Source organism: Camelus dromedarius, chromosome 27 (genome assembly GCF_036321535.1).
Source record: "Camelus dromedarius isolate mCamDro1 chromosome 27, mCamDro1.pat, whole genome shotgun sequence".
Taxonomy (NCBI): domain Eukaryota; kingdom Metazoa; phylum Chordata; class Mammalia; order Artiodactyla; family Camelidae; genus Camelus; species Camelus dromedarius.
This window is the reverse complement of record NC_087462.1, coordinates 20,198,326-20,224,287: the sequence shown is the minus strand read 5'-3', so window position 1 is coordinate 20,224,287 and position 25,962 is coordinate 20,198,326. Positions and strand designations below refer to the sequence as shown.

Here is a 25,962-nt window from a genome sequence, read left to right as displayed (position 1 = left end):
TGTTGGGGTGTAGCCTGTAATTCTGTTTGGGACAGAGATCAGTGCAGCATTGGGCATAAGGAAAATATCTATTGAATCATTAAATGAATACCTGTTGGTAGATAAACCAGCATAATTTAAATGCCTAGGCCCTCGTTGTGCCCCCCACCTTCCTGATCCAGCCCATCAGTGGGGACCGTCGTGGCTCCTTTAACTGATGAACCGAGGGGGCAAATGAACGCAGGTTTGGTCAGTGGGACATCCCAGGTGTTTCAACTTAATCCGGACACGTCTAACCTCTACCCAAATCAAACAGACCCTTCACTTTAACACTTCAGATCCATGCATTAGGACAGGCAGGCGTGTTGGGAACAACCTAAATGTTCACCTACAGGCAGCTAGTTGAATAAAATATGATGTATTTTTCCATTGGACACCCAGTATGCAGTACAGATGTTGCAGAAGAGTGTTGACATGGCATGAAGTTCACAATTTATTGTTTTGCCTAAATATGTACATGGTATTTGTCCAAATAAGCCTGTAATATATATGTGAATGTATATACATACAGTGTGTGTGTGTGGTCCCCAAGCCAGCAATGGCAACATCACCAGGGAACTTGCTAGAAAGGCGTGTTCTCAGACCCCACGCCAGACCTACAGAATCAGAAACTCCGGAGGTGGAGCCCAGCCCCACCCGGTGACTGGTGCCCACCCACGTCTGAGGACCCCTGATTTATGGCATCCCTGACACCCCTTCCCTTCCGCTGGGCTCACCTGTGTCTCTTCCCCAGGCCCTGATCCAGCTGCCCCCCTATATCTCCCAGTGCGATGAGGTGCTGCAGTTCTTTGAGACAAGACCTGAGGACCTGAATCCCCCCAAAGAGTAAGTTGCTTTATGGACCTCCTTGGAGCTCACTCTCACAGCCTCTCTTCCTGCCGGGCCGGTCAGCCTCAGGAAGAACTGGAGGAAAGCTGAGTAAAATTTAAACTAGATTCTAACAGCGGAGCCCATGCCGGGCCTCCCTGCATGTAGCCTTCACATGACTGCAGGTAGCCTCAGGTGAGTTTCACATTTGCAGGAGGCTGGCTGAGTGCTCTCCCGAATCCCCAACACCCTACACTTACCCACGGCACCTGAACAGAGAAGACGGCGGGCCCTCGAGGCAGGGACTGTGTGCCTTGTCCTGGAAGGTCAATGTGCTCAGAACGATCAGTGATGTAAATGAGTGAGTGACTGAGACCCACTCAAGGTCCCATCGGTAGTGAATGATGGGACCAGAATTTGATCCTGGGCAGACAGACTGCAAAGCTGTCCAAGATCCTCACTCCAGCCCCACCTCCGCTTCGCTTCTCCCTGCCGTAGATGGGCACCACTCCCAGGTGCCTTTCAGTGCATCTCCCCAGCCGCACAGTGCACATCGCACAGAATCTCCACACCACCTGCCTGCCAGCCTTTACACACCGAGGGTTGATGGCACCAATAGCCTGGCCAGCATGAAACACTGACAGGTACATGGTGTTTTTCTTAAAAGCCCTTTTTGGGGAAAGGCATTACATGTGTCTGCAGAAAGAAGGGGTCTGTCTAATGGAGAAGTTGCAGTAGGGGAGGAGGACACAGACCGCAGGCACCGGGGCTGTGCTGGGTCACAGGAGCAAGAGCCGACAAGGCTGGGGGTCCATCTGGGCCCCATCAGGAAGGGCTGAGATGTGCCAGCCAGGTTCTGTTACAGGAGAAGTATGAGCTGCTTCTCTTAGCTCTGAGCTCAACTCACTGCCCAAAACAGCAGTAAGGACCCAGGCTTATGTTGGCTATATGTCCGTGTGCTAAACACTGTATGTAGGTTGAGCTAGAAAGACTCATGTGCTTTCTGAAAGTGAATTTGTTGAAAGTCACAAAGCTTACTTTTTAAAGAGGCCTCTAAGGAGGAGGCATCAGAGAGTTTTACCATGTGAAATCAGGCCATTTGTATATGTACATGAGCAACATGCAGGGTCCAGCTCAGAGGTCACAGTAGTGAGCTGATCACTCAGGATCAGCGGTTTAACACAGACGATAAACTTAACTTTCTGCGGTCAGCAAACTGCAGTACGTACCATTTTCTGTGACAAGCTCAGAGCAAGTGAATGCAGCCTCTCAGAGCCAGCACACACAAGCGTGGGGATGCCATTCCGCAAGGGACCGCAGTAAACCTTTTGAATCAGAACATCACAAGGAAACGCCTTGCCGACGCATAATTTTTTTTTGAAAAGATGCAGAACAAGTGTAAATCTGCTAACAGGTCTGCAGCCCATCGTGGCTACCATGTCTGTTGTTGGTGTCTTTAGCATTTGTGCCTGGTAAACCTTACCCAGCTTTTATCGGCATGACGAGACACGGTGAAATATTCTCAAGGGCCCCGGGTCTACAGTGCTTCCAGGCTTCCAGCATTGAACTGCCAGCTCAGCTTGTAGTCCCTGGCTTCAATTCTAATTTCTAGGTGAGGAGAATCAAAGGATATGGAACTGCTCAGTTTCCACTCCATCCTCTCACAAAACTCCCAGGTAGGAGCTGTCATCCCCATTTTACAGATGAGGACGTTGAGGTTCAGAATAATGAAAGAGACTCCCAAGGTCACACAGTTGGAAGCAGTGAAGGTGATTTTCCCCGGGTCTGCCTGAGTCTTAAGGTCTGCTCTGTGCGGCTGCCAAGCGTGTGCCTCCCACACGAGGCTCCGAGGAAGAGTCTGGGTTTGCAACAGGGTACGTCCAGGTTCAGATCCTGCCTCTACACATGGGCTTTGTAGCCTTGGGCCTTGATTTCTCTCCTCGTGAAATGGTGATGGCAGTGTGCCTTACAGTTACAGTGACAATGGAACGGCGGCCGCAAGTAAAATTTCCAGGAACTTGCCAAGGGCTCAAAAAGTGGTAGCCCGTGGTATCTTTTTTCTCTGCACACCCAACCAAGCTGTTTCTGCTCCTAGAGTTGTTCGAGCTGTGCAGTCCCTAGGCTGGCACCCCTGTGCCTCAGTCTCCTGGCTTGTGAGATGGGCTGGTAACACCTCCCTCGCACGGGCAGAAGGAAGGGGAACACCAGCCCCCTGCAGGGCAGATCTGACCCGGTTGCTGGTTCCTTGGGCCACAGGGTTCAGTGACATCTAAATTTTCTTCTACCTCATCTCAGCGTCCCCAGAGATCTTAACTTTGGGGGATCACGGACGGACCCTTTGGAGAATCCAATAAGAGCTTTCTTCCTGCTCCCAAGAAAAATGCCCCTAATTTCAGAGGTTCTCAGTTGTGCCAAATCCCATGCATGGACTCAAGATTAAGCACCACTGCCCAGGAGACCCTTCTGAACATTAATGCTTGGATGTCTTTGGCCTCCTGCCTGATGAGGGTGGGTGAGTGGGTTCCCAGCCCCTGAGCAGGCATCCGCCCAGTTTACCGAGAAAAATGGGAGAGAGCCAGGCCAGGGGCAGCCAGCTGTGCTTGAGAAGAGTCTGGGCACCTTCATGTAGGAAGGAGGGACACTCTGGCAAATGGGGTGGGAACGAGCCTTCTAGAGGAGCTGGGACATCGAGGAGGCTATGTGGTGGCTTTGTCAGGCTCTCTGGTGGCCACAGAGGACTTTCCCCACCTTAGGCTTGTAGGAAGAACACTGGACTGGGCCTTCTGGACCCGGCGCTGCTCCCTGTCAGAAGCACCTGCAGTGGTCATTCATTCAGGAAATAGGTACCAGCCGAGGTGCTAGGCACGGGGGACACAGAGCTGACATGACACACGCAGTCTGTGCCCACAGGGAGCCTGCAGTCTGTTGGCCGAGCAGCCAGCTGTCCCGCCTGGGCACAGCGATCACCTCCCTCCCCTTCAGCTTCACTTAGGGCATCTGTGAAATGAGACCCCGTCACCTGCTCCGCCCACCCTAGGGGATCACTGGGAGGCTGAAGTGGAATAACGGTGGGGAAATTAGGACATGATCAGCTGGAGTTTGGGGCTGAAATCCTGCAGAGCCCCCCAGGGAGTCATGTTTGATAATTCAAAGGATAGACCTTTTCCCTAGTTTCCTGGAGTTTTGTTTTTATACTTTTAAAGAGAGTCCACTTCCTCACTTCTTAAATTGGAATGATAGTGCAATCGTCCCTCATGATCAGCAGGGGGATGAGTTCCAGGATCCCCCACGGATACCAAAATCCACAGGTGCTCGAGTTGGTCATACAGAGTGGCGGAATGTTTGCATGTCACCTACGCACATCCTCCCATATACTTTAAGACCATCTCTAGATTACTTATAGTACATAATACAGTGTAAATGCTTTACAAATAGTTGCCAGGCCCACAGCAGATTTAAGTTTTGCTTTTTGGAACTCTGGAATTTTTTTCTTTTTTAAACATTTTCACTCCAAGTTTGGTTGAATCCATGGATGCAGAGCCCACAGTCATGATGAGCTTGGGTTTTTAATGTGTGTGAAGTGCTTAGCACAGCGCCTGGCACACAGTAGATGCACAGTTTTCACACCCCCGTGGCTGCCCGGAGCCAAGATGCTTGGGTTCTACAATCTTTTCAAGCCAGTAAGAGAGAAGCTAGTTGGCGTGTTGGATGTTTGTGCGTCTCTGGGAAGGAGTGGGTACCACGTGGAGATGCTTGTCCTCATACAGGAAGACCAGAGGCTTTCCTCGCAGGCCTTCCAGATGGCCCTCCCTTCCCCCACGTCTCAGGGCAAAAACCAGCAAAGACAGGATCAGCTCATTCAAATGTCTTCATTCCCCAAATATTTCCCACAACTGCCACCCACACTGAAAGCCCAGAAAAACAAGCCCAGTTCCTGCCTTCGGGGTCGGAGGGCCGGTGGGCATTTCTTGAGCTAGAAAAGAGACAGGCTGGTTGGCATTAAAGTTCAAGAGTGAGTGAATACGTGTAAGCACATTTGACTGTCCTTTGTGATTGGATTTTTGCTTTTTGTTGATTCTTATTTTGTGGTTGGCTTTATTCCTTTGATAACTCTGTAAGTTTAAAAAGCTAAAGCTCTAAGCTGTTCTTAGAAACAATGAATAGTACATACATGTAAATTTTTTTTAATATGGGCAGTAAAAAAAAATGTAAGAGGCTCTTGCCTCATAGTTGGAAGGGGGAAATCTCTTTGCTTGTTTTTTTTCTGCTGGTTTTACTGTTTTTAGTATTGATTTGTATAGGCTGTTTAAATAGTAAGGAATTAGCCTCTGCCATATTTGTGGTAAACCTTTGTCCCTTTCATTATGCACTTATATTTTATTTCTGGATTTTGTGATGGACATACGTTTTATATTTTGGCGAAGTCACATCTGGTGACCATTTTTCGTTTGTGACTTCTTTCAGCCTCTTTCAGGCTAAGAAGGCCGGTCCCCATTCAGACACAAGATAGTTCCCTGAATGTTTTTCTAGGTAATTGATTGCTTTCGGTTTTCTTTTCTTTTAACATTTACTCGTGAAGTCGTTTAGAATTCATTTCAACACATGGCGTGTGGTGAGAATCCAAAGTTTTTTTCTTACTCTTTTGATCAGCTAGAAGAGATCTTCTTGCTCCATTTATTTAAAAAAAAAAAAACAAACCCACAAGCTATCGTGTTTAATGATCACTTCCCTTCCTTCCTTTAGAAAGAATACAAGGCGGGTGGAGGGTATAGCTCAAGTGGTGGAGCGCGTGTTTAGCATGCACGAGGTCCCGGGTTCAATCCCCAGTGCCTCCTCCAAATATTAAATAAATAAATAAACCTAATTACCTCCCCCCACATTAAGAAAAACATACATATCTTTAAAAAAAAAAGAAAGAAAGAATACAAGGGAAAAATAGTTCCTGCCCTCAGGAGGCTCCTATGCTGATGGGAAGGGCTGTGTGAACAGGTGGATACGTGTGTGCGTGGGCATACACAAACACATACACACAAATAGAACATCAGCTAAAAGTACAAAATGGCAGCCTGGACTGTACTAAAAAGGCACAGAGTAACCGCTGAGATAAACTCACCAGCATTCTGCTGTGTCTGGTTCGTGGTACACCGTGTCTAGTGTACATGTGTCTGTTTCCAAGAGGCTTCCTGGAAGGAAAGAGAAGTTTCCCATCTCTTTGTTTCCCACTGTGTGACCTTGGATAAGTGACTTGACATCTCTGAGCTTCTGTTTCCTCAGCAGTAAAGCGGGCACAGCTATTCTTACTCACATCTTGGTTGCGAGGACTAAGCAGCATCCTGCTCACTGAGTCTAGTGATAGTGTCGGGCCCACGGCGGGTGCTTACCTAGTGATGCCTTCCTGTCCTTAAGCCAGACTCTGAAGGGAGAGGAAGGGGGGGGCAGGGGAAGGTTGTGGAGGGCCCAGGAGGGGGCTCGGGGGCCACCGCAGGCGGGCTCAGCTGGGCCTTGGTGGTTGTTCAGGGAGTGGTGAACGGCGAGGGCAGCTGAACAGTGGGGTTGGTCCCTTGGTCAGGATTCTGAAGCTCAGACCCGAGTGAGGACTTGAGATGGAACTTGGGTGTCTTTCCCAGCAATTTCTAAGGAAAGAAGTGATAGGTTCCAAATGGTGCTCTGAGAGGATGGTTTTTGCTGCCATGCTTTTTGCTGCCATGCCTGGGAAAATGTGGGACCATCCCAAGCGTGTCACACAGAGAAAATAACATCCCTGCTTGAGTCCACACATGCTGCTTGAACCCAAGACACTCCCCCCCACCACTGCCCCTTCCCCTCCCCTCCCCCCCTCACTCCCCACTCCAGCTGGGACAGCAGGACAACTAGCAGAAGCAGGTGGAAGGGTAGGAGCCAGGGTTTCAGGAGTCCCAGACCATGGCTCAGGTCACAGGCCTGGATGGCACTGGGCAGAGAAGGCGCTTTACATGGAAGCAAACTTAAGAGACCTTTGCTGGTATGTCTGGACGCCAACAGTGAAGAGGGTGACTTCACCCACAGGACGGTCCAAAGTGTGGTCAGGGGAGGGAGCTCCAGCCAGGATTCCTGGGTTCCAATCCTGGGAAAGGTGCCTCGCTTCTCTGGGCCTCAGTGTTTCCATCTGCGAAATGGAGTGACCCTCAAGGTTGTGGTGAGGATTCTGTGGGTCAGTCCAGGTACAGCACTCTGACCAGGACCCTGTCCACAATGAGTGCCAGGAAGCGTGAGCTGGCATGTTCCACTGTCACTCTCACTGTCCCCTGCACAGGGGCAGTGACATGGAACCTCACTGGGTAATGCCTGGCTGGAGGACATCACGACTGACTGGCCCAGCCCAATCCCAGGGCCAGGCCCTGCTGCTCCTTCCAGAGACACAGAAGGGCAGCTCCAGACTCCAAGGCTTGGCTTAGTTTCCCCCTCCCTGCTTTTCAAAGTTACATCAAAAGTATTATTACGTGGTGGTTACAAACCCAGACTTTAAAATCAGACACTGAATAGACATTTTTCCAAGGAAGATACACAAATGGCCAATAAGCATACGAAAAGATGTTCAGCATCCTTAGCCCCTAGGAAATATGAGTCCCAACCACAGTGAGGTACCCACTAGCATGGCTGGAATCAAAAAGACAGGTAGCAACAAGCATTGCCGAGGATGTGGAGAAATCAGAACCTTCATACGTTGCTGGTGGGAGCGTAAAATGGTGCAGCCGCTGTGGAAGACAGCCTGGCAGTTCCCTAAAAGTTAAGCCTGGAGTTACCATATTACCCATTCCTATGTAAATACCCAAGAGGGATAAAAAATATATGCCCCAGGGAGGGTAATAGCTCAGTGGTAGCACGCATGCTTAGTGTGTATAAGGTCCTGGGTTCAATCTCCAAAACCTCCATTAAATATATATATATATAAACACACAAAAACTTGTGTACAAAGTTCATAAAAGCATTATTCATAATAGCCAAAAAGTGGAAATAGCCCTGATGCCCACCAGCTGATGAGCACGTGAACAAAGTGTGGTTTATCCACATAGTGGAATATTATTCAGCCATGAAATGGGATGAAACACTGATGCGTGCTACAGCGTGGATGACCCTTGCAAATGTTATGCTACATGAAAGAAATGAGTCACAAAAAGCCACCTATTGTATGATTCCATTCATATTAAATGTCCAGAAAAGATAAATCCTTAGAGATAGCAAAACATGTTAGTAGTGGTCAAGTGCTGGGAGGAATGGGAGTAGAGAGTAACTGCTTTGATGGGTACAGGCTTTCTTTTTGGAGTGATGAAGATTTTCTGGAATTTGATGGTGATGATGGCTGTACAACTTTGTGAATATAAAAAAGTTATATTCTGTTTATAAAATATAAAATATAATATAAGAAACAGTTAATTTTATACTTTACAAGGGTGAATTTTATGGTATGTGATTTATATCTCAATTTTTTAAAATTTAAATAGACCTAGGTTCAGATCCTGGCTGTGTGGGCAAGTTACTTAACCTCTCTGTGCCTCATTTCCCTCATCTGTAAAAAGGGCATTAAAAAGTCCATGTTTCCTAGGGTTATGAGTATAAATGAGTAAAATAAAAGTACCTATACAGGGTAATAGCACTTAACTAGAAATTGAATTGTAATTATTAGCTAATATTGCTGTTGCCACAACATCTGTTTCAGCCCAAACAGCCTGTCATCTCCCTTTACCCTATTACATTGGAAAGCCTTTTACTAATGGGATAATTCACTTAAAAGTACATTGTAAACCTCGATTTATAATCTTGTGTTTGTAATGCAGTTGTATGTATAAACTCTAACATGGTTGACAAGCGTAAGGGAGCGATTACTCATTATTCTGTATGAATTCTAGCCCACAGTAGTGTTCTCTGTGTCACCCTGAGGGACATGTGCCATGTTCATTGCTATCCAGACGTCTACCCAGTTTTAGTGTGTTCCACTTGCCACCAAGAGCTTTCTGCTCTGAGTGTACAGCTCAGAGGACGGCTGAGAAGTGGGGCAAGGCCCCTGGTGTACCTGATGAGTTGGGCTTCAGGCTCAGTGCAGTGGGGGAGGCTGAGTCCTGTTTTCAGACTGCATGCCTACCCCCACCCCCTGCCCATCATCTCCTCCCCAGAGCCACCTACTCTACAAATAGAGTGGAGATGCTGGTCCCCAAGGCACTAGGGCACTTACCAGGCAAAGCGAGAAAATTAAGAGGAATTCTTTCTGTTTGAAAGAGCCTGGGTCCCGGAGGCTGGCTTGGATTTTACTCATTCACTGGAGATCTTGTGGGATGGAACATCTGTTTCCTAATGGAATAGGTCTTATCAGCACACAAAAGACTGACTCATCCCTCTTCCCCACCCCCATTCTTTCCTGTACAGGGAGCATGTCGGGAAAAAGAAATCTGGTAAGAACATTTTCCATCTTCTCTTATTCATTCAGTGTGTAGCATAGCCCTCCTGAGCGATGTACCAGGCTATGCGCCAGGCTCTGGGCACTACAGTGGGGATACAGCAATGTGGATGGATGGATGGATGGGTGGATGGGTGGATGCTTGATTGATTGGTTGATACCTCACCCTATTTTCCAGAAAAAGGATGGAAGGTTTTTTCATTCTATACCTAAAGATTACAAAGTGCAAGAGAGCTGGTGTCTTTCCCGAGAAGGCCTCAGTGGCGTCGGGGAGACAGACAGCTTCCTAGCCGGGCCGTAAGGTGTCAGGTACCTTTGTTCTGCTTTAGAGGAAGGGATGCGGTAGTGTAGAGCCAAGAGCATTCTCGTCAGGTGTCAGGAAGGGGTCTTAAAGAAGGCACCCCGGGTCTTGAAGAGTGAACTGGAGCCTTTCACACAGCGAAGGACGTTCGGAGCCGAGGGGACAGCGCGCGGGCTGGGCGGGCATGCGTGCGTCAGGCCCACTCTGCCCGGCACTGTGCCTCCTTCGGCCGGCCGCAGTGCTGCGCGGGGACCGCAGCTCCCACTCACCTCCACTCTCTCAGCGGTCAGTTCTCTTCCTCCAAAGCACCCTTTCCGTTCTCTGGGCAGCACCGCTCTTGTGTCATGGAAAAAGAGAAGGTGGGAATTTGCATGTGCACCAGACAGTGACTGAGTTCTCACGGGCTTGGGGTTGATCCGCTTAGGTTCACAACTGCCGAGCTGTGTTCTCCTGCGACCCAAGAATATCCTGCACATCTGCAAACTTTTGCACCACATCTGGAGCCAATGTGGTCTTCAGAGTGTTCCAGAATGCTGAATTCTTTTATTTATCTAGGACTCCAGGAAATTTGCGGGGGGTTGATAAGGATTGAGGGAGAGGAGGCCAAGCAGAGATCCCAGAAGAGAAAAAAGATGCCTCCTCTCATGGGCCTCAGTTTCCTTACCTGTAAAATGGGGACGATGGTAGTACTCAACCTTGTAGGATTATTATAGGACTTACAATAATATGTATAAAGCACTTCGAACAGCGCCTGGCATGTTGTAAGAGATACATGTTGGTGCAGTTTTTATATGACTACTCCGGTTAGTTCAAAGACGCAGATGTTTCTGTCCAGCATTAGCGGCAATTCCAAATTCAACAGTTCTGGTCCCTTTATTGCCCCCTGGGTACAAGGCCTGTGGTCAGCTTTACAGGCCCCAAGGCCATTCATGCAGGAAAGAGTGGAGAGGAACTGGATCTGTTTGCCTCAAGGTATGGTGTCCAGAATGAAGTCCAGCCTTTCCCCAACCAGTCTGTTTACAGCTCTGCTTTCTGGCTTAATAGGTACTGGCCGGAGCCGTGGCATCCTGCTCAAGCTACAAATAGCCCTTGAGCTGGGGATAATGATACGTTTCTTAGAAAAGAGAAGGAGGAAAATGAGAAGTAGACAGTCTTGGCTGGTCACAGAGTTTCTGGCTTTGAGTGTGCAGAGACTTTCCTGGAGGGAGCGGGTGGGAGGGAGAGAGGAACGAGACAGCTCTGGTTTGTGAAAACAGAAGTGTTCCGTCAGGACAGCCCTGATGAGGGGACTGGTCTGGAAAAGAGAAAAGAAGCTTTAATTTGTGGTGACCACTATTGCATCATTCACCTGCAATGATGAGGGACGGATTTATTTATATTTCAACTGGGTGGAGAAGAACGTCTTTCTTCATTCAGACGAAGAACCTATGCTGGGATTAGCCTTTTTTTTTTTTTTTTTATCTGACCTTTGAACACTTCCTTTATGTTAGAACAAGCCTTCTTGATTAAATTTGAAAGGAATTTGAAAGGTTGACAGCCCAAGATTTCTGTGCCAGAAATCTGAGTTAAAGAAGGCTTATCTCTCTCCACAATTTCCCTGTCATGGCTGGCTGGCTGGCTGGCCCCTGCAAGGCTTTGGCTAACGTGGTCTCAAATTCTCCTCATCCTGCAGGGAAAAAAATCCTCCTACCAAAACTTAGCAGATCATATGATTATTTAAGGAGCATCTTTTCTTCCTGATTTTTCTACCCTTTGCTTATTAAAATATTCTGTTTACTGGCTCTTTCCCCAAGACTGGTAGTATAGTGAATTTCTAGAAAGAAAGACCTACTTCACCATTACTCATCATTTTAAAAATTTGAGAATAACCATCATGAAGGAAAAAAAAACATTCAAATAGAAAACATCTATAGTAAATGAGGCACTTCACCTTATGAGAGTATTTTATGGCACTTCTTCAGTGATAAAATCACCCCTCCACTGTCAGATCTCCTCCTTTCTTCTGACCTTTTCCTTCTCTGCTATTCCATGCTGGACCACAAGGATGACATTTCTTACCTAGGGATGTTTTGATTTCACACTTACAGCTGCTAGAACTTAGCTGCCTGTATCAACTGCAATTTCTGTGCATTATAGAGCTTGGTTGCAATATCACCGTCTACCAGTAGGTGTTCCCACCTACCACCTAAATGGCCTGAAGCCTAATTTGAGATTTCCAGTAGATCAAATGAATGGCATTTTGATCCGTGGAGTGCTCTGGATAAAACGAAGGCAGCCTGTTCTGGAAGAACTGGTGCTGAAAAAAGCAACTCCATGCACTGTCTTCTGAACCACTTAGTGGCAGGGAACTACAGTCTAAAAGCTACTGTCATCGAAGAACAGGAAGGAGATGTAAAGCTCAGACCTGGCCCCTGAATGAGTCTTGGAGGAAGTACCAGCCCTGAGCCCTGTGCCAGCACCTCATCTGCTGGTGCCAGCCCAGAGTCCTCAACCCTGCTCCCTGCCCTCCTCATTTCCTGGCTTCATGTCTTGTTCACAGTGAGTCCCACAATTCCCCGATCCTGTCACAACTCATAGTTATCCAAAATCGTGGCGGCAGCGTGGTTAGGGGAGTTGGTGCAGAAATGAATAGCTCAGTCCATTGATCAGAGTCCTGAAAATTGCATATGGTACCACTGGGCCATCATCAATTGTTTAAACCGGGTGGCAACAGTTGTACTTTTTGGACAGAATAACCTGACTTAACTAGACCTTGACTTAACCAAAGCCTCTATCCCTACTTATAGGCAAAAAGGGTCTTTGGTTGCTTAGAAGAGGGACAGGTGCCAGCTGATGGCTCAGCACTGCGTGTTCTCAGGAGGCTTGGAGCTGTGTAGGGCAGGGAGGGTTTCTAGATGTCTCCATTCATCCTTTGTTCATTCATTGCACAAATGTCCATTGAGCATCTGTGCTAAGTGCTGAGTGAACAAGATGGGCACAGTTATTCAGTGTTCATTAAGCACCTACTGTGTGCCTGGCTGTGTTCTAGGTCCCCAAGGAGTGCAAAGGCGAACAGCATGTGGGAAGTATCCTCAGAGTCTGGTAGAAAAGGCAGAAGTGTAAACAAAATAAAATGTTATCAGTGCTGTGAGAGAATGCAATTGAATGAATCCCTGAGGTAGGAAGTCATTTAAAGCTGAATTTTAAAATATTCATTCTTTCATTCAAATATTTATTGAGCCTTTGTAGATGCCATCCATGTTGTAGGCCAGAAGCTGGCAAACATTTTCTCAAAAAGGCCAGATAGTAAATATTTTAGACTTTGCGATCCATATACAGTCTATGTTACTAATAATAACTTTTTGTTTCCTCTTCCTCTCATTCTCCTCCTTATTCTTAATAAATCTTTAAAAATATAAGAAACGTTCTTAGCTTCCCTTGCACTAAAACAGACCGTGGGCCTGTGAGCCTTTAGGCAGTGTGAGTACAACAGTAAATAAGAGATCCAGTCCTTTCATGAGGCGTATATTCTAGAGTGGAAAAATAAACAACAAGAGGACATGTTAAATATATAGAATCTATAAGATTGTGCCTTGCATGCATTATCAAGCAATTGCAAGGAGGCCAGAGCAGAGTAACTAAAAATAATTGTGGCTTAAAATTTTTAATTTTGCTTCTTCTTAATTCAGTTTCCACTGATGGTCCAGGAGTAATATGTTTAATGGTAAGAGTGACCCAGACTCCTATCTTGATGTTCTGCCACACATGGCCGGCATTTCCCAATGTCACCTTACAGCCCAAGATGGCTGCTGCAGCCCCAGCCATCACTTTCGCATTCCAGCCAGCAGTAACAAGTAAAGGGTGAAACAGGGTAAGCCCCTCCTGTAAGGATTCTTACCAAGCAGTTACACAGAACACATCCACTTACATCCTAGTGGCTAAAATCTAGTCACATGGCCTATTCCCAATTGTAAAGGAGTCTGACTCCTAGTACCCCAGCCAAAACTCAGGAGTTCTATTTATTACAGAAAGAAGAGAGAATGAGGGATATGTGTCACCTTGGGTAGAGTGGAGAAGTAATTATCAGAGACAGATTAGGCAGGGCCTGTAGGCCACTGGGGCTTTTCCTGAGTGAGGTGGAAGCCATTGCAGGGCCTTGACTTTTGAAGTGTCATCCACCTTTTAAAAGGATTCCTCTAACTGCTGTGTCCAGAACAGATTGTAAGGGTCAAGGCTGGCAGCAGGAGGCCAGTTAGGAGACTAAGAATAGATGGCTCCCATTTGAATGAGGGGGAGAGGAGGAGACATCCCAGGCAGAGAAAACAGCTATGCAAAGGCACCTTCATGCTTTCCAGTTTTATAAGTGAACCAGGGATGAGGTGGCCAAAATGTAAGACCAGAAAGGGAAGCAAAGTCCAGGCTGTGGAGAACCTGAGAGCACCGGGGGGAGCCAGAGCAGGTGCTAAGCAAAGAGTGGCATGATTAGAGTAGCAGTTGGAGGACAGACTAGAGGGGCAGGCTGGAGACCAGTCATGAGGGCCCCGCCTCTGCACCCCTGGCCCAAGGAAGCCTCTTTCAGACCCTGGTGCAGAGGATGTGGCTTAGTGAGGATGTGGGGAAAGCAAAGTGATGGAGTGCTGGCAGGAAGGTCCTCCCACATCAGACCCGTGGCTCTGTGAGAGGGAGTCCTGACAGCCGCCACTAGGGGCAGCAGAGAGCCGCCCAGGCACTTCCTGACCCCTCTAACCCGCTGACTGCCTGCCTGGAAGACCCAGGCTGTCCCTGAACACTGACCCAGGCAGTAGCCTCAGGTTCCAGCCTGACTTGAAGTGGGCGCTTCTCTCCTGTCTGTCCAGTTCTCTGTCTCCAGGTGAGGCACAGGAAGCACAGTTACCTGGATGCAGCCCACCTGAGGTTCGAACAGAAGGGCAGCTGCATTCCTGGGGTTGCGAGCCCTGGGGCAGGCTCTGTCCCGGGGTAAGAGCTGTTGATTCTGGTCTCTACCTAGTGCGCTCACTGGGGCACTTGTCCCCACTCACAGTGACCAGGACAGGTAGCCAAGAGCCTCCAGCAAGCCTGTGTCTGCATTCCCTCATTCACATGGTGGTACTTCTTGTGAGCACAGTGCCAGGTAGTTTAAGAGACAGTCAAGAGCTCACTTGCTGAAGGGGACAGTGACCAACCTGCTCTCAGGCCACTGAAAGGTCTGACAGCGTGCTTGAGGCTGGGAGGAAGTCAGCCCTGCAGCCTGACCTGGGTGGGAGGTGACAGAGGAGGAGAGGAGAGGGCTGGTAGTGAAGATCTGAGAGCTGCAAAGAAGTAAGACTTGGGAGTGGTGGTGGGGACCCTCGGGGAAGGAGAGCCAGCAGACCTCAGACTGTCCTTCCTTCCTGTCATTTTCTCTTTCCTCACCCCCTTCCCCCAGGGGGACCTGGTTCAAATCTAGCTTTGTCACCAACCAGCTGTGGGATCCAAGGCAGGTCACCTGATATCTCGGAGCCTCTGTTTGCTTATCTATAAGATCGGGGTGGTAATACCCACCTTCCAGGGCGGTTGTGTTGAGATAGTGTGTGTACAGTGTGTAGCCTGTGATAGGCATTCATGCAGGGCTGCTTCCCTGCAGGCCTTCTTCTGAACCTCCATCCCACGTCTTCTGTCTCTTTTCCCCCCTCTCGTCTCTGTTCTCATGCTTTCTCCACTCCGGGTGCAAATGACAAGGTTGCGTATCCCCCCGTTACCCTCAGCCTGGGAAAGTGAATGGCCAGAACATGGTCACAGAGCTAAGGAGCAGTGACCTTTCACCCAGCTGCAGTGCCCTGCTCTGATTTTCCACATCAGAAATTCCGGGCGCACAGTTCTAACAAAGGGCTTTTGTGCTGCTTCTGGATGGCAGAGGCCAGGGTGCAGACCATGCTGGAAAATAATTCACAACCAGCTCTCTGTAGCCTTTGCCAATTTCCATGGTGTAAATACTCCCACCATGGCCAATTTCAGTAAGACACCACCCAGCAGAGTGGGGAGGAAATGCACAAAATTAGCTTGGGATTGGTGTATTTGGACACAGAAACGAATGTATCAGTGAATATTTCAGTGGTTCACGGAAACAATAGGAGGGAATACTTTGAATCAGGACCTTCAGAAAACCAGGGCCTGGTGGCCACACATCCCGTCTCACAGTCTGCCTGTACCGCTCTGTCCCCATTTTCCTCGTGACTCCTTGTCTCGGGGGTCTCTACTTTGTGTCACCCCTCTAGGGGGTCTTGCTGACCACTCCATTTAATGTAGCAGCCTTTTTCCCATTCATTTTTTGTCTGGCATCCTGGTGGTTTCCAGCAGTGCATCTACCAAAAACGAATACTCATATTATCCTGTAGACTTACATGCTTGTGGATGTGTCTTTCTCCCCAACTAGATTGAGGCTGGGGGTCATGTCTGTTTTATTCACTTTAGTACTCCCAGCATCTAATAGAGTGTTTGGAACATCACTGGTGACTTTGTGAATTAATAGATGAGTGATTTTAGATGGGTGGATAACGATGGATGGATGTTTGGTTAGATGGATGATGATGGACGAATAATGGCAGATAAATTGGTGGATGGATGGTTGGATGGATGAATAGATAAGAATGAATGAACGAACTTTCCCACTTGGCTGTCAGCTTCTTCAAGGCAAGTACCATATCTTAACCAACTCTGAATCCTCAGTGCCTAGCACAGTGCCTGCACCGGACAGGCACTTGGTAAATTTTGGTGGCTGAGTGAGCAAGATTAAATGGATGGTTGAGTGAATGATTCAGATGGATGAGATGACCCTTAAGACAAGCCCTATCAGAGCTTCTTCCTCTGTTTGGAATGTCGTCCTGGCCCTCCCTAACCCCCGGCTCCTGCTCCTTCACACATGGGGGGTGGCCAGATGTGACACTTGATAGCAATTTGTGTCCCCAGGGGGTGACCTGACCTCAGTGGACCCCATGGTCCTGGAACAGTATGTGGTGGTGGCGAACTACCAGAAGCAGGAGAGCTCGGAGATCAGCCTCAGCGTGGGGCAGGTGGTGGACATCATTGAGAAGAACGAGTCAGGTAGGGGACCTGGACCACCTCCTTCCCGCTCTACACTGTCACCAAACCCGTGGGACAAGAAACACTTGGAAATGCAGAAACTGCAGTAGCCAATCCAGAATGGTCAGTTTCCGCAGATCTGGTTGACGGCCTGCCTCCTAGAAAGCTGGCCCTATGTGACCACAGTGTTTGAGTCACAGCTCACCAGCATCCTTTTGGGCCAGGTGCTACCATCTTGTTCTAAGGTTCCCATTTAATGAATATTCCTTCTGGTTTCAAAGCACCTGGAGACCCAGAGTCTAGCAGTCCACTGGAACTTTGGCTACCATGGGAGTCTTCATGAAGGTTCTGACAGCTGTGGGCTCTGGTGGGAGGGCACACTGCCTCGGCTCACCTGCCATCACAGGGACCACTGGTCACATACAGGCAGACCTCAGAGATATTGCGGGTCTGGTTCCAGACCACTGCAATAAAGAGGATCGTACAAATTTTTTTATTTCCCAGCACAAACAAAGGTTATGTTTACATTATATGGTAATTTATTAAGTGTGCAATAGCCTTATGGTCTAAAGAGCATATGTACTTAATTAAAATACTTTATTGCTAAAAAATGCTAACCCATCATCTGAGCCTTCAGTGAGTTACAGTCTTTTTGCAATAGGAATATCAGAGCTCACTCATCACAGGTCATTGTAATAAATATAATAATAATGAAAAAGTTTGAAATATTGTGAGAATTACCAAAACGTGACACAGAGACAGGAAGTGAGCAAATATTGGGGAAATGGCACCGATGGACTTGCTGGACACAGGATTGCCACAAACCTTCAATTCGTAAAAAATGCATTATCAGCAAAGTGCAGTAAAACGAGATCTGCTGGTACATTAGCTGGAACAGAATGTGGTGCAAGTGAGACACTAAGCCTGGGTTTTCGTCTGAACTTCACATTTCACAGCCACCCAGGCGGCTTCATCAAGGAGGATGCGTGAAGGATGCTATGAGACAATACATCGAGAGTGCCTAAGCTGGCACACAGCAAATGCTCAAAAATGTGTGTTTCCTTCCCTTTTGCCTTCTTTAGCTACAACAGGGCATCGGCACCACTGAAGGCAAAGAGCAGGGAGCAGGGGGTGAGCGGATCCCCTCCAGGAAAAAGTGGCGTATGCTCCTTGGCTTTGTTGTGGCTCAACTGGGACACTGGCTAATGATGTTAGTGGGCTGATCTCTGTGATACCCCAGGGGCTAGTTAAGGTCCAGCACATGGGGAAAGACCATTTTCAACAGCATCTGGATCATGTTCTCATTAGCCATGAGGTCAGCATTAACCAACCAAAACTCTCTGATTCCTCAATAGGGCAGTTCTAACCCCTACTTCACTGCTGAAGGCACCGAGACTCCAAGGGACTCACTCACTCACCCAGGATCTCGTGACAGGTTGCTGAGCTGGAATTCCAAATCAATTCCAGCTGGCCCCAAGGCCATGTGATGTTCTATTTCCTGGAAATGAGTATAGGCAGATTGTGGGTGTGGCTGGTGGGTGCTCCGCGACGACCGAAGAAGGGAGCGCCCACTGCCCCCTGTGCTTCGCCAGCTTGAGTGCTGTCAGGAAGAACGCGTTGGCTGGGCGAAGAGGAGGAGCCAGGATGTGGTTGGCGGGACAAGCCTGGTGTGTCCAGGGACACCAGGGGGATCAAGGGCAGATGCTCCAATCTTCAAGTGACCAACAAACTGGCAACATTCACTTTTAATTATATTTTAGTTGCCCAAATAATATATGGATGTGTTCTTAAAACATTAATGAAAAAGTTAAAATGTGTTTTTCCCCATTATCTTTATCCCTAGTCCCCTTTCCAAACCCAGATAGCCCTTCTGTCACACACACACATACAAGTGCACCCAGAGGAGCCAGGGTAACCTGTTTGGAGTTCAGCTAATTAGCAACCGTAATCCCGTCCACAACCTTGTTTCCTCTTTGCCACGTGAGTCATTATTCTGCCTGCCACAGGCTCCCTGGGAGCCCTTTCTCTAAAGAGGGAGGGCCTGAGTCTGAGTGAGAGGCCCTCTCAAGCAGTTATACCTGTGGCCAGATTTACCTTGACGTGACCAGATGTGGCATCAGGGTCTCAGGTCAGTTGTCAGGCCAGTGGTTTCAGTACCAGAGAGACCTGGGTGCAAACTGCAACTCAGCCATAAGTTGTGTGAACTTGGACAAGTCTTGCCCCTTGGAGCCTCAGTTTCCTCATCTGTGCAGTGGGGATGATAAGGTGAAGATAATGGAAGTAAAATGATGAGTGCCTTGCACACTGTAGTGAAAGTAGTTCCGTTCTTTACTCTCATCCTTTTCGACCACTTCTCTCCACACCCCGACCCCGAGTCCCATCCCCACCCCCATTCCAGGCTCGGGACCGGCTTCCTGTTAGCCTGTCTCTCTCTAGCAGTTAGCAGACAGCTCACGTGGGGAGTTGTGTTCCACCAACAAAACGGTGACTTGGTAGCTTTCCCCTGAACGTCGACTCATGTAGTGGCTGAATACATCATTCTGTCCTGACGCCCAGCCCTCACGCCTGACCCAGCTGACATCAGTCTGCGCTCTCCTTTTCCCAGGGTGGTGGTTCGTCAGCACAGCGGAAGAGCAAGGTTGGGTCCCCGCGACCTGCCTCGAAGGGCAGGATGGTGTGCAGGATGAGTTCTCCCTCCAGCCTGAAGAAGGTAGGGAGGTGCTGGGGCCTCGGGCTTGCTGGGGAGGGGGAGGCCTGGGCCCACCGTCACCCAGATGGGGGCCTCCTCACGCAGTCCCTTCCCCTCAGCCTCTGCCTCCGAGTCTCCGGGGCTCACTGGCTCGGGCTCTGTAGCCTGTGGACACGAAGCTAGGCCCCAAATTGGGGGCAGGGCAAGCCTTCCCTTTCTTAGGGGCCTATGGGAGCAAACCCAGGTGAGCCTGGCTAGAGCCAGGCCTATGATACCTTCATGGGACCTCAGGGGGGCCCAGCCTGATCGCTGTCAACACCTCACTCTTCCTCCCTTGAATTAATTCTGATGGCCAAGGGGCTGGGGCTGCTTCCAGCTCTCTTGCAAGACATCTGAAGCCATGAGTGAAGATCTCTGCTTTTTCCGCTCTCTCTGTTGGTTTAATGGCCCTGACTAGGCATCAGGATTAGAGCTGACCCTTTCCACCTACCCACACATGCTTCTGTTTCCCAGGGAACTTCCCCTACAGGTACCCTAAGGAGTGATTCCTCCCGTGTCAGAAGTCCTAAGGCTCAGCCAACCCCCCCTTTTCCCCCAGAAACATTCCCAAATCGAGAGTAGGAGTTCACCTTCGCTACTAAACAGGAGGGTTTTGGAGTCAGACCTGAATTTGACTCTAACCACTGAATCTGAATTTGCACCACTTTCTGGCTAAGTGATCTGGGGCCGGCAACTGAACCTTCCTATGCCTCGGCCACCTCCTCTAAAAATGCAAATGACTACGTCATGGGATTTTTTTTTTTTTTTTATTAAATGAGATCCCACATGCAAAGTACATGGCAAAGAACCTTAAACAATAAATAACCAGAAACAGTTATTATCATACAGCTGTGTCCTACCACGGGTTGAATGTTTAGGACTTTCCAGTTGACTGGTTTGAGGAAGCACAAGGCCACTGAAGTATGTATGTATCAGGAAAGAGGGTGCGAAGGAGGACTATTTCCATGCTCAAAAGTTACCCGAAAAAAAAAAAAAAAACACAAGAGTATGTGGTTTGGCATTTAGTTTTGTGATGGCTGGCACCTGCAGAGTAAAATGCCTTTTGTTTTGCTCTGTGGTCGTCGGGCCACCAAGCACTAGGGGCCGGGGTGAACAAAGAGAAACTACAAGAATCATTTCAGAATAAGGGTAGTGAGTGGTGTACTGCGTGGAAACAAACTATAGCTCCCTTCAAGTTAACGATGCCCACCATGGGGCATGTGGCTTGTAAGGGACTGATTATTATCCCCATTTTACAGATGAGAAAACAGGCTCAGAAAGGCAGAGACACTTGCCTGGGGTCACACAGCTAGAAGATGGGAGAAAGACTACATTTTCCTAAGGGTTCATGTATTTTTCCCCCTGCTGGGAGGGCTTCTCTTAATGCCTCTTTGTAATCATGCTAGGCATAGAATTGTGTCTACCAGATAGCTCTTCACCAAGTTCAAGGTTAATACTCAGGAATCTTGTCCTTCTGAGACACCTGGGGCTTGGTGTAGACTCCGAAATAATTGCTCCTAAGTGGGAGCGTGTGCTTGGTGCCTCCTTTGCCTCGAGACACTGGAAGTGCTTTCTTCTCACCTCTGCCTTCTGCCCTTCGCCTCCACATGCTGCCTGTCCAGTCTCATGGAGGTACTGGTCTCTCCCCCGGCCCGTGGGCCGCCGCCGGACTCTGGGGGACTTGTATGCCCCCGTCAGCTGGCGTCAAGGTGCCTGCCTCGGGGTTTTCCTCCACGTTGGGTGCTCAGAGCCGGTCCCTGCATCTGCATGTGCCTCCCTGCTCTGGGACTGCCCGTGCCTGTTGCATGTAGAAAACAGTGATCTTACCTGTACTGTGTGTATGTTGGCATGTAGGTTTGGGAGGAGGGAGCCTGGGGTGTTTCTTGGCCTGGGGCCCCGAAATTTCCCAGGTTAAAAAATCATGCTGAGCCAGTGACCTTTTCCCTTCATCAGGTACCTTTGAATTGCAAGGGAAAAGAAACCTACGTCAGACCAACTTAAGCAAAAGGGAAGTGTGTTAGTTCATATCACTGAAAAACCCAGGGTAGGGCTGGCTTCGGGCATGGCTGAGTCTAGGACCTTGAAAATGTCATCAGCACCTGGGACTCACCTTCGCCACGTCTCTGCTCTGTTCTCTACCTGGCTGGCACCATTCTCTCATGGTGACAGTACTTCCAGGCACCCTTCAGGGATGCCCACCAAAGTGCTTCTCCTTCCATGCAGTCCCAGATTTGGTTCTGACTAACCTATGTGGGGTCATGTGCCATCCCTGAACTAATCATGGTAGCCAGTCACTGTGGCCAGGCCAGGGTTATGCACCTTCCCCATCCCTCCAGGTGGTAGTGAGGTCAGCCTCACCCAAACCATGTGGATGGAGGCTGGTAGCACCACCAGCAGAAGGGCAGCTGGATGCTAAGGAGGCAGTGTCAGCAGCTCCTGCCACCTTAAGCTTTGTCAGGGATCACTGGGGGCCCCACAGAGCCCAGAGAGGGCCTCTGGGTGCTAGAAAGTCCCCCAGTGCAATTGCAGCAAACAGTGTCAGCCCCAGGAGTCCAGGCCTAGAGGACTGACCGTACTTAGTCTGAGACCCAGGCCATGCCCCTTCTCACCTGGTCAAACAGAACTCCTGTGCATCCACAGGGGTTGAATTGCCCCCTGCAGCCCTCCCAGCACCCGCACCCCAGCCTGCATCCGCGAGTGAGAACAGCTGAGTCTGCTGTACAGGGAATGTGTAACTTGAGTCAGCTCAGCCCCCACGGAGCAGGTCAGGGGGCTAGAGCAATAAATAAATAAACGCCCTGTGTGTTTTCCGCCTCCCTCTGCACCAGCTGGGCAGGCCACAGCCAGCCTGCGGTGTTTTCCCAGAGAGAGAGCGAGAGTCAGCCCCAACATAGCATCAGCCCGCAGCTGGCTTGGTCACTCCCTGGGGGCTGCAATGTAACCAAAACAGGAAAGCCTTCTCCTCTCCCCGCTGGTTCCCCTGGGATGCTCATCTGTTAATCTGTCTCAGCGTCGCTGCTGACAGCGCTGGGGATGCAGCTATTCTCTTGCTCTCTGGAGGGCCCTGCATGAGTGTGACAGTGGGCCACCCTCCCAGCAGATCCCGGCCCTCCAGCTCAGGGGGCACAGCTGGAGGCAGCTCTCTGGGGTGAGGATGGGACCATAAAGATGGTCCCAAGGCTTTGGGGAAGGGAAGGGAGCAGGGAACCACAGAGAGCGGAATGGAAGCCACCCCGATCACACTAATGAAGACAGAAGCAGGCAAGCATTTTGTGACATGCAGCTCAAATCATTATGCCGTCCACCCAAAACCAGTACAGTGTTATATGTCAGTTTTATCTCAATTAAATATTAATTTTTAAAAATAAAATTGAAGCTTTAGGCATGTCTGGATCCAAGGGCTTGAAAGTAATGAAAAATGAAATCAGCTACCAGCTGGGTAATGAAAATTGCTAGCCATCTCCTCCTTGGTAGTGATTCAGCCCCAAACCACATGCGGCCAAATCCAGGTCGTCCCTGACCCCCAGCCACTGAGAACTGCAGAGGAGCTTCGGAGGGTTTTACACCTCCTGCTCCTCTGGCATGAGCAAGGTGGCTCCTCCAGGCCTCTGGGACTTGTTCATTTACTAAACGTTGACTATTCTATTAAACAGTTACTGAATGTTCCCAGTACATGCCCAGTGCTAGAGACAGAGGGATGAACAAGACAGATTGAAACCCCTGCCTTCCTGGAGTTCATATTCTAGCAGGGGAAACAGATGTGAAACATAAGAGATAAGTAAATGATGATTAGAAGGTAATTCCTGGTAAGGAGGAAAAATAAAGGGGTAAAGGGGGTGCCATGGGTCTGGAAGACACACCTTGTTAAAGATATGTCTGGATATTGTATAAGGCAGGGTCAAGGAAGGTGACCTTGAAGCAAAGATTTGAGGAAGGTGAGGACGAATATGTGATGCTGAGGGATTTTGGATTGAGATCTGTCCTTTGTCCTGTGGCTGCTTGCACAGGGTCATCCAGGGCTAAGTGAGGGTGGAGGGCAGGGGGCATGCACAGAAGTCTCTGGAGGAAACCCTTCCCTGCAAGGGCATCTCACAGATCACAGTCTTGGCCGTCAGTATTCTGGGACTCTCAGTGTCCTTGACTCACCCCCGCATCCCTTTGTCCCCACAGAGGAGAAGTACACAGTCATCTACCCATACACAGCCCGTGACCAAGATGAAATGAATCTGGAGAGAGGCGCCATGGTGGAGGTCATCCAGAAAAACCTGGAAGGCTGGTGGAAGATCAGGTACCCCCTGCAGCTGGGTGGGTTTCCGTAAACAGTTGCAGGGGAGGGGAGGTTTCAGCCTGAGCCATAAAAGGATGCTTCTGCTCTGTGCAGTTTGGCTTCCTTCCCTACCCGTATCCCTCTCCAAAAGTCTGTAATAAGCAAAAGCTTCTCTAAACACTGAATCACAGAGAGCAGTAACCCCATGGAGCAAGACTGGTCTCCACCTCCAGATGTGTCTTGTAACAAGCGACAGAGCTGCCCTGTGTGAGTGATTTCCCACTCCAGCCCCGCTCTGGGAGCGACAGGATGCGTACCACCCCGTGGACCGTAGCCCGTCTGTAACCCTGTAACTGTAACCCCTAACTCTGATCACTGCCGTCATCTCTCGGAGTCCAGTGGAGCCCAGCATTCTAAACACTTTGTCATAGCACTTCCACCTATGTGATGAAATCAAAACCCCATAGGTAGGTAGGGAGGCCACCTCGTCCTGCTCTGCCTGGGACTTTGCCAGCTTTAGTAATCACAGTTCCAGGAACCCCCCCTTTCGGGTTACCCTGCTCGGCAGGCTGGAACCTCAGGAAATGAAGGCAAAAGAGAAAGCCTGAGGTCCCTGCCATCTGGTTTCTGCAATGTGATGCGAGGCAGGACACACTGGGGCCACTCACGTGGGGCCGAGTGTGTAGTGCTTCATTCATTTTTCATGTATCCAGCAAACGCACACCAAGAATCTGCTCTGGGGTAAGCTCTTTTCTGAAAGCTGGGGAGTCAACATGAGAAAGACAAAGTAGCTCACAGGCACAGAAGACAGAGTCAGGCACAAGTACAGGGCAGGGTGCTGAGTGATGTGTTGGAGGGATGTACAGGGCACTTTGGAGCACAGAAGAGAGCTGCTTGGCATCTGAGGGAGGGGAGGGGGGCTCAGAACTGAGGTTTGAAGCAGGAGTACTAACAATGGTGGCTCACCTATCTCCAGTGGATGTATTATCTTGCTGCATAAGAAATTATCCCCAAACTCAGTGGCTCTGGAAATCGGGTGGCTTGCCTGGGCTCAGGCCCCCTCCTGAGGTTACAGTGGAAGGTCAGTGAGGGTGGCAGTCATCCAAAGGTTTGACTGAAGCTAGGGAGTGACAGAGCCAGGATTTGAACCTGTACCTTCCAACCCCGAAGCCCACTCAGCACCGCAAGTGTTGCCTCCCTGCTCACAGCTTTGTGCCCCGAAACGATGGACTGTCTCGTAGTGAGTGCCTGGATGCTGTGTAGCCTGGTGTTCTGCAGTTAGCCCAAGATTTAGTCCTTCTCAGAAGATATTTTAAGACTGATAGACTCCAAGCTCTGCAGATTTTCTGTCTCCTTATAAATTTGCTCCAGTTACAAAGGACCCTTTTTTTACTGAAAGGCAGCGCTATTTAGTTCTTAAAGTGATTCTTGACAAGAGATTGGGCCCTACAGTGTGTCATCTCCAGCCCATTCAGTGTATCCTCTAAAGGCGAGGGCATCTGTTTTGTGGTCCAGACGAGTGAGGTGCTGGCAAATATTTGCCATGATGTTTGCTAAGGCCAGAGAGGCCACGCTGGAGAGGCCTTGAACTCCAAGCTGAGGGTTTAGTGTTCATCAGGAGCAGGAAGCCAGCCTCTGGCCCTGTTCACTTGTCACCCATTGTTCCTGCCATGATTCACAGTAGGACTGCGGCTTCTTCCCACAGGCTGGGCGGAGCAGCCTGACCAGCATCCTTCCTCCTCCTCCCAGGCACCAGGGCAAAGAGGGCTGGGCCCCAGCCTCCTACCTGAAGAAGAGCAGCGGGGAGCCCTTACCCCCGAAGCTGGGCCCCGGCTCCCCTGCGCACGCGGGCGTCCTCGAGCTGGACGGAGTCTCCCGGCAGCAGAACTCGGTGGGCCGGGAGAAGGAGCTGCTCAACAATCAGAGGTTCGACGGCCGCTTTGACAGCCGCCCGGCGCCCGACGCTGACATCAAACAGAGTAAGTGGCACCCACCCAAGCTCCCAGCAGCTGAGCATCCACTGCGTGCCAGGCTCTGCCCAGAACTCCTCTCGGGTTGTCCCTCATCCTCACAGCAGCCCAGCTGCCCACCATCCTTGAGATGAGAAAGCAGGCTCACAAACCGCAGGTAACTTGCTCCAGATCATTGCACCAGCAAGTTGCAGAACCTGAGCCGGGAGTCATGGCTTCCCTACACCAGACTATGTTTTTCCCACTGTCTCATAGTGTTCACAATAGCTCCTCTTTCTCAAACTCCTACTATGAGCCAGGAGTCTTATACTGGACTCCTCATAACAGATTTTGAAGGACTTGCTCCTTTTGTTTCACAGATTACAAAACAAGGAGATAAAG

General features: G+C 49.4%; 1 protein-coding gene across 1 annotated transcript in view; it reads left to right on the top strand.

Annotated features, from left to right (window-relative positions):
* The window catches only part of SH3PXD2B (SH3 and PX domains 2B), a 99,282-nt gene that overhangs the window by 57,496 nt on the left and 15,824 nt on the right, over nt 1-25,962 (top strand). The window contains exons 5-10 of the mRNA XM_031438260.2: nt 773-864; nt 9,247-9,272; nt 16,503-16,637; nt 19,222-19,326; nt 23,515-23,632; nt 25,361-25,590. Of these exons, the coding sequence (XP_031294120.2) occupies nt 773-864; nt 9,247-9,272; nt 16,503-16,637; nt 19,222-19,326; nt 23,515-23,632; nt 25,361-25,590 (706 nt within the window). The remainder of the gene's footprint in view (nt 1-772; nt 865-9,246; nt 9,273-16,502; nt 16,638-19,221; nt 19,327-23,514; nt 23,633-25,360; nt 25,591-25,962) is intronic.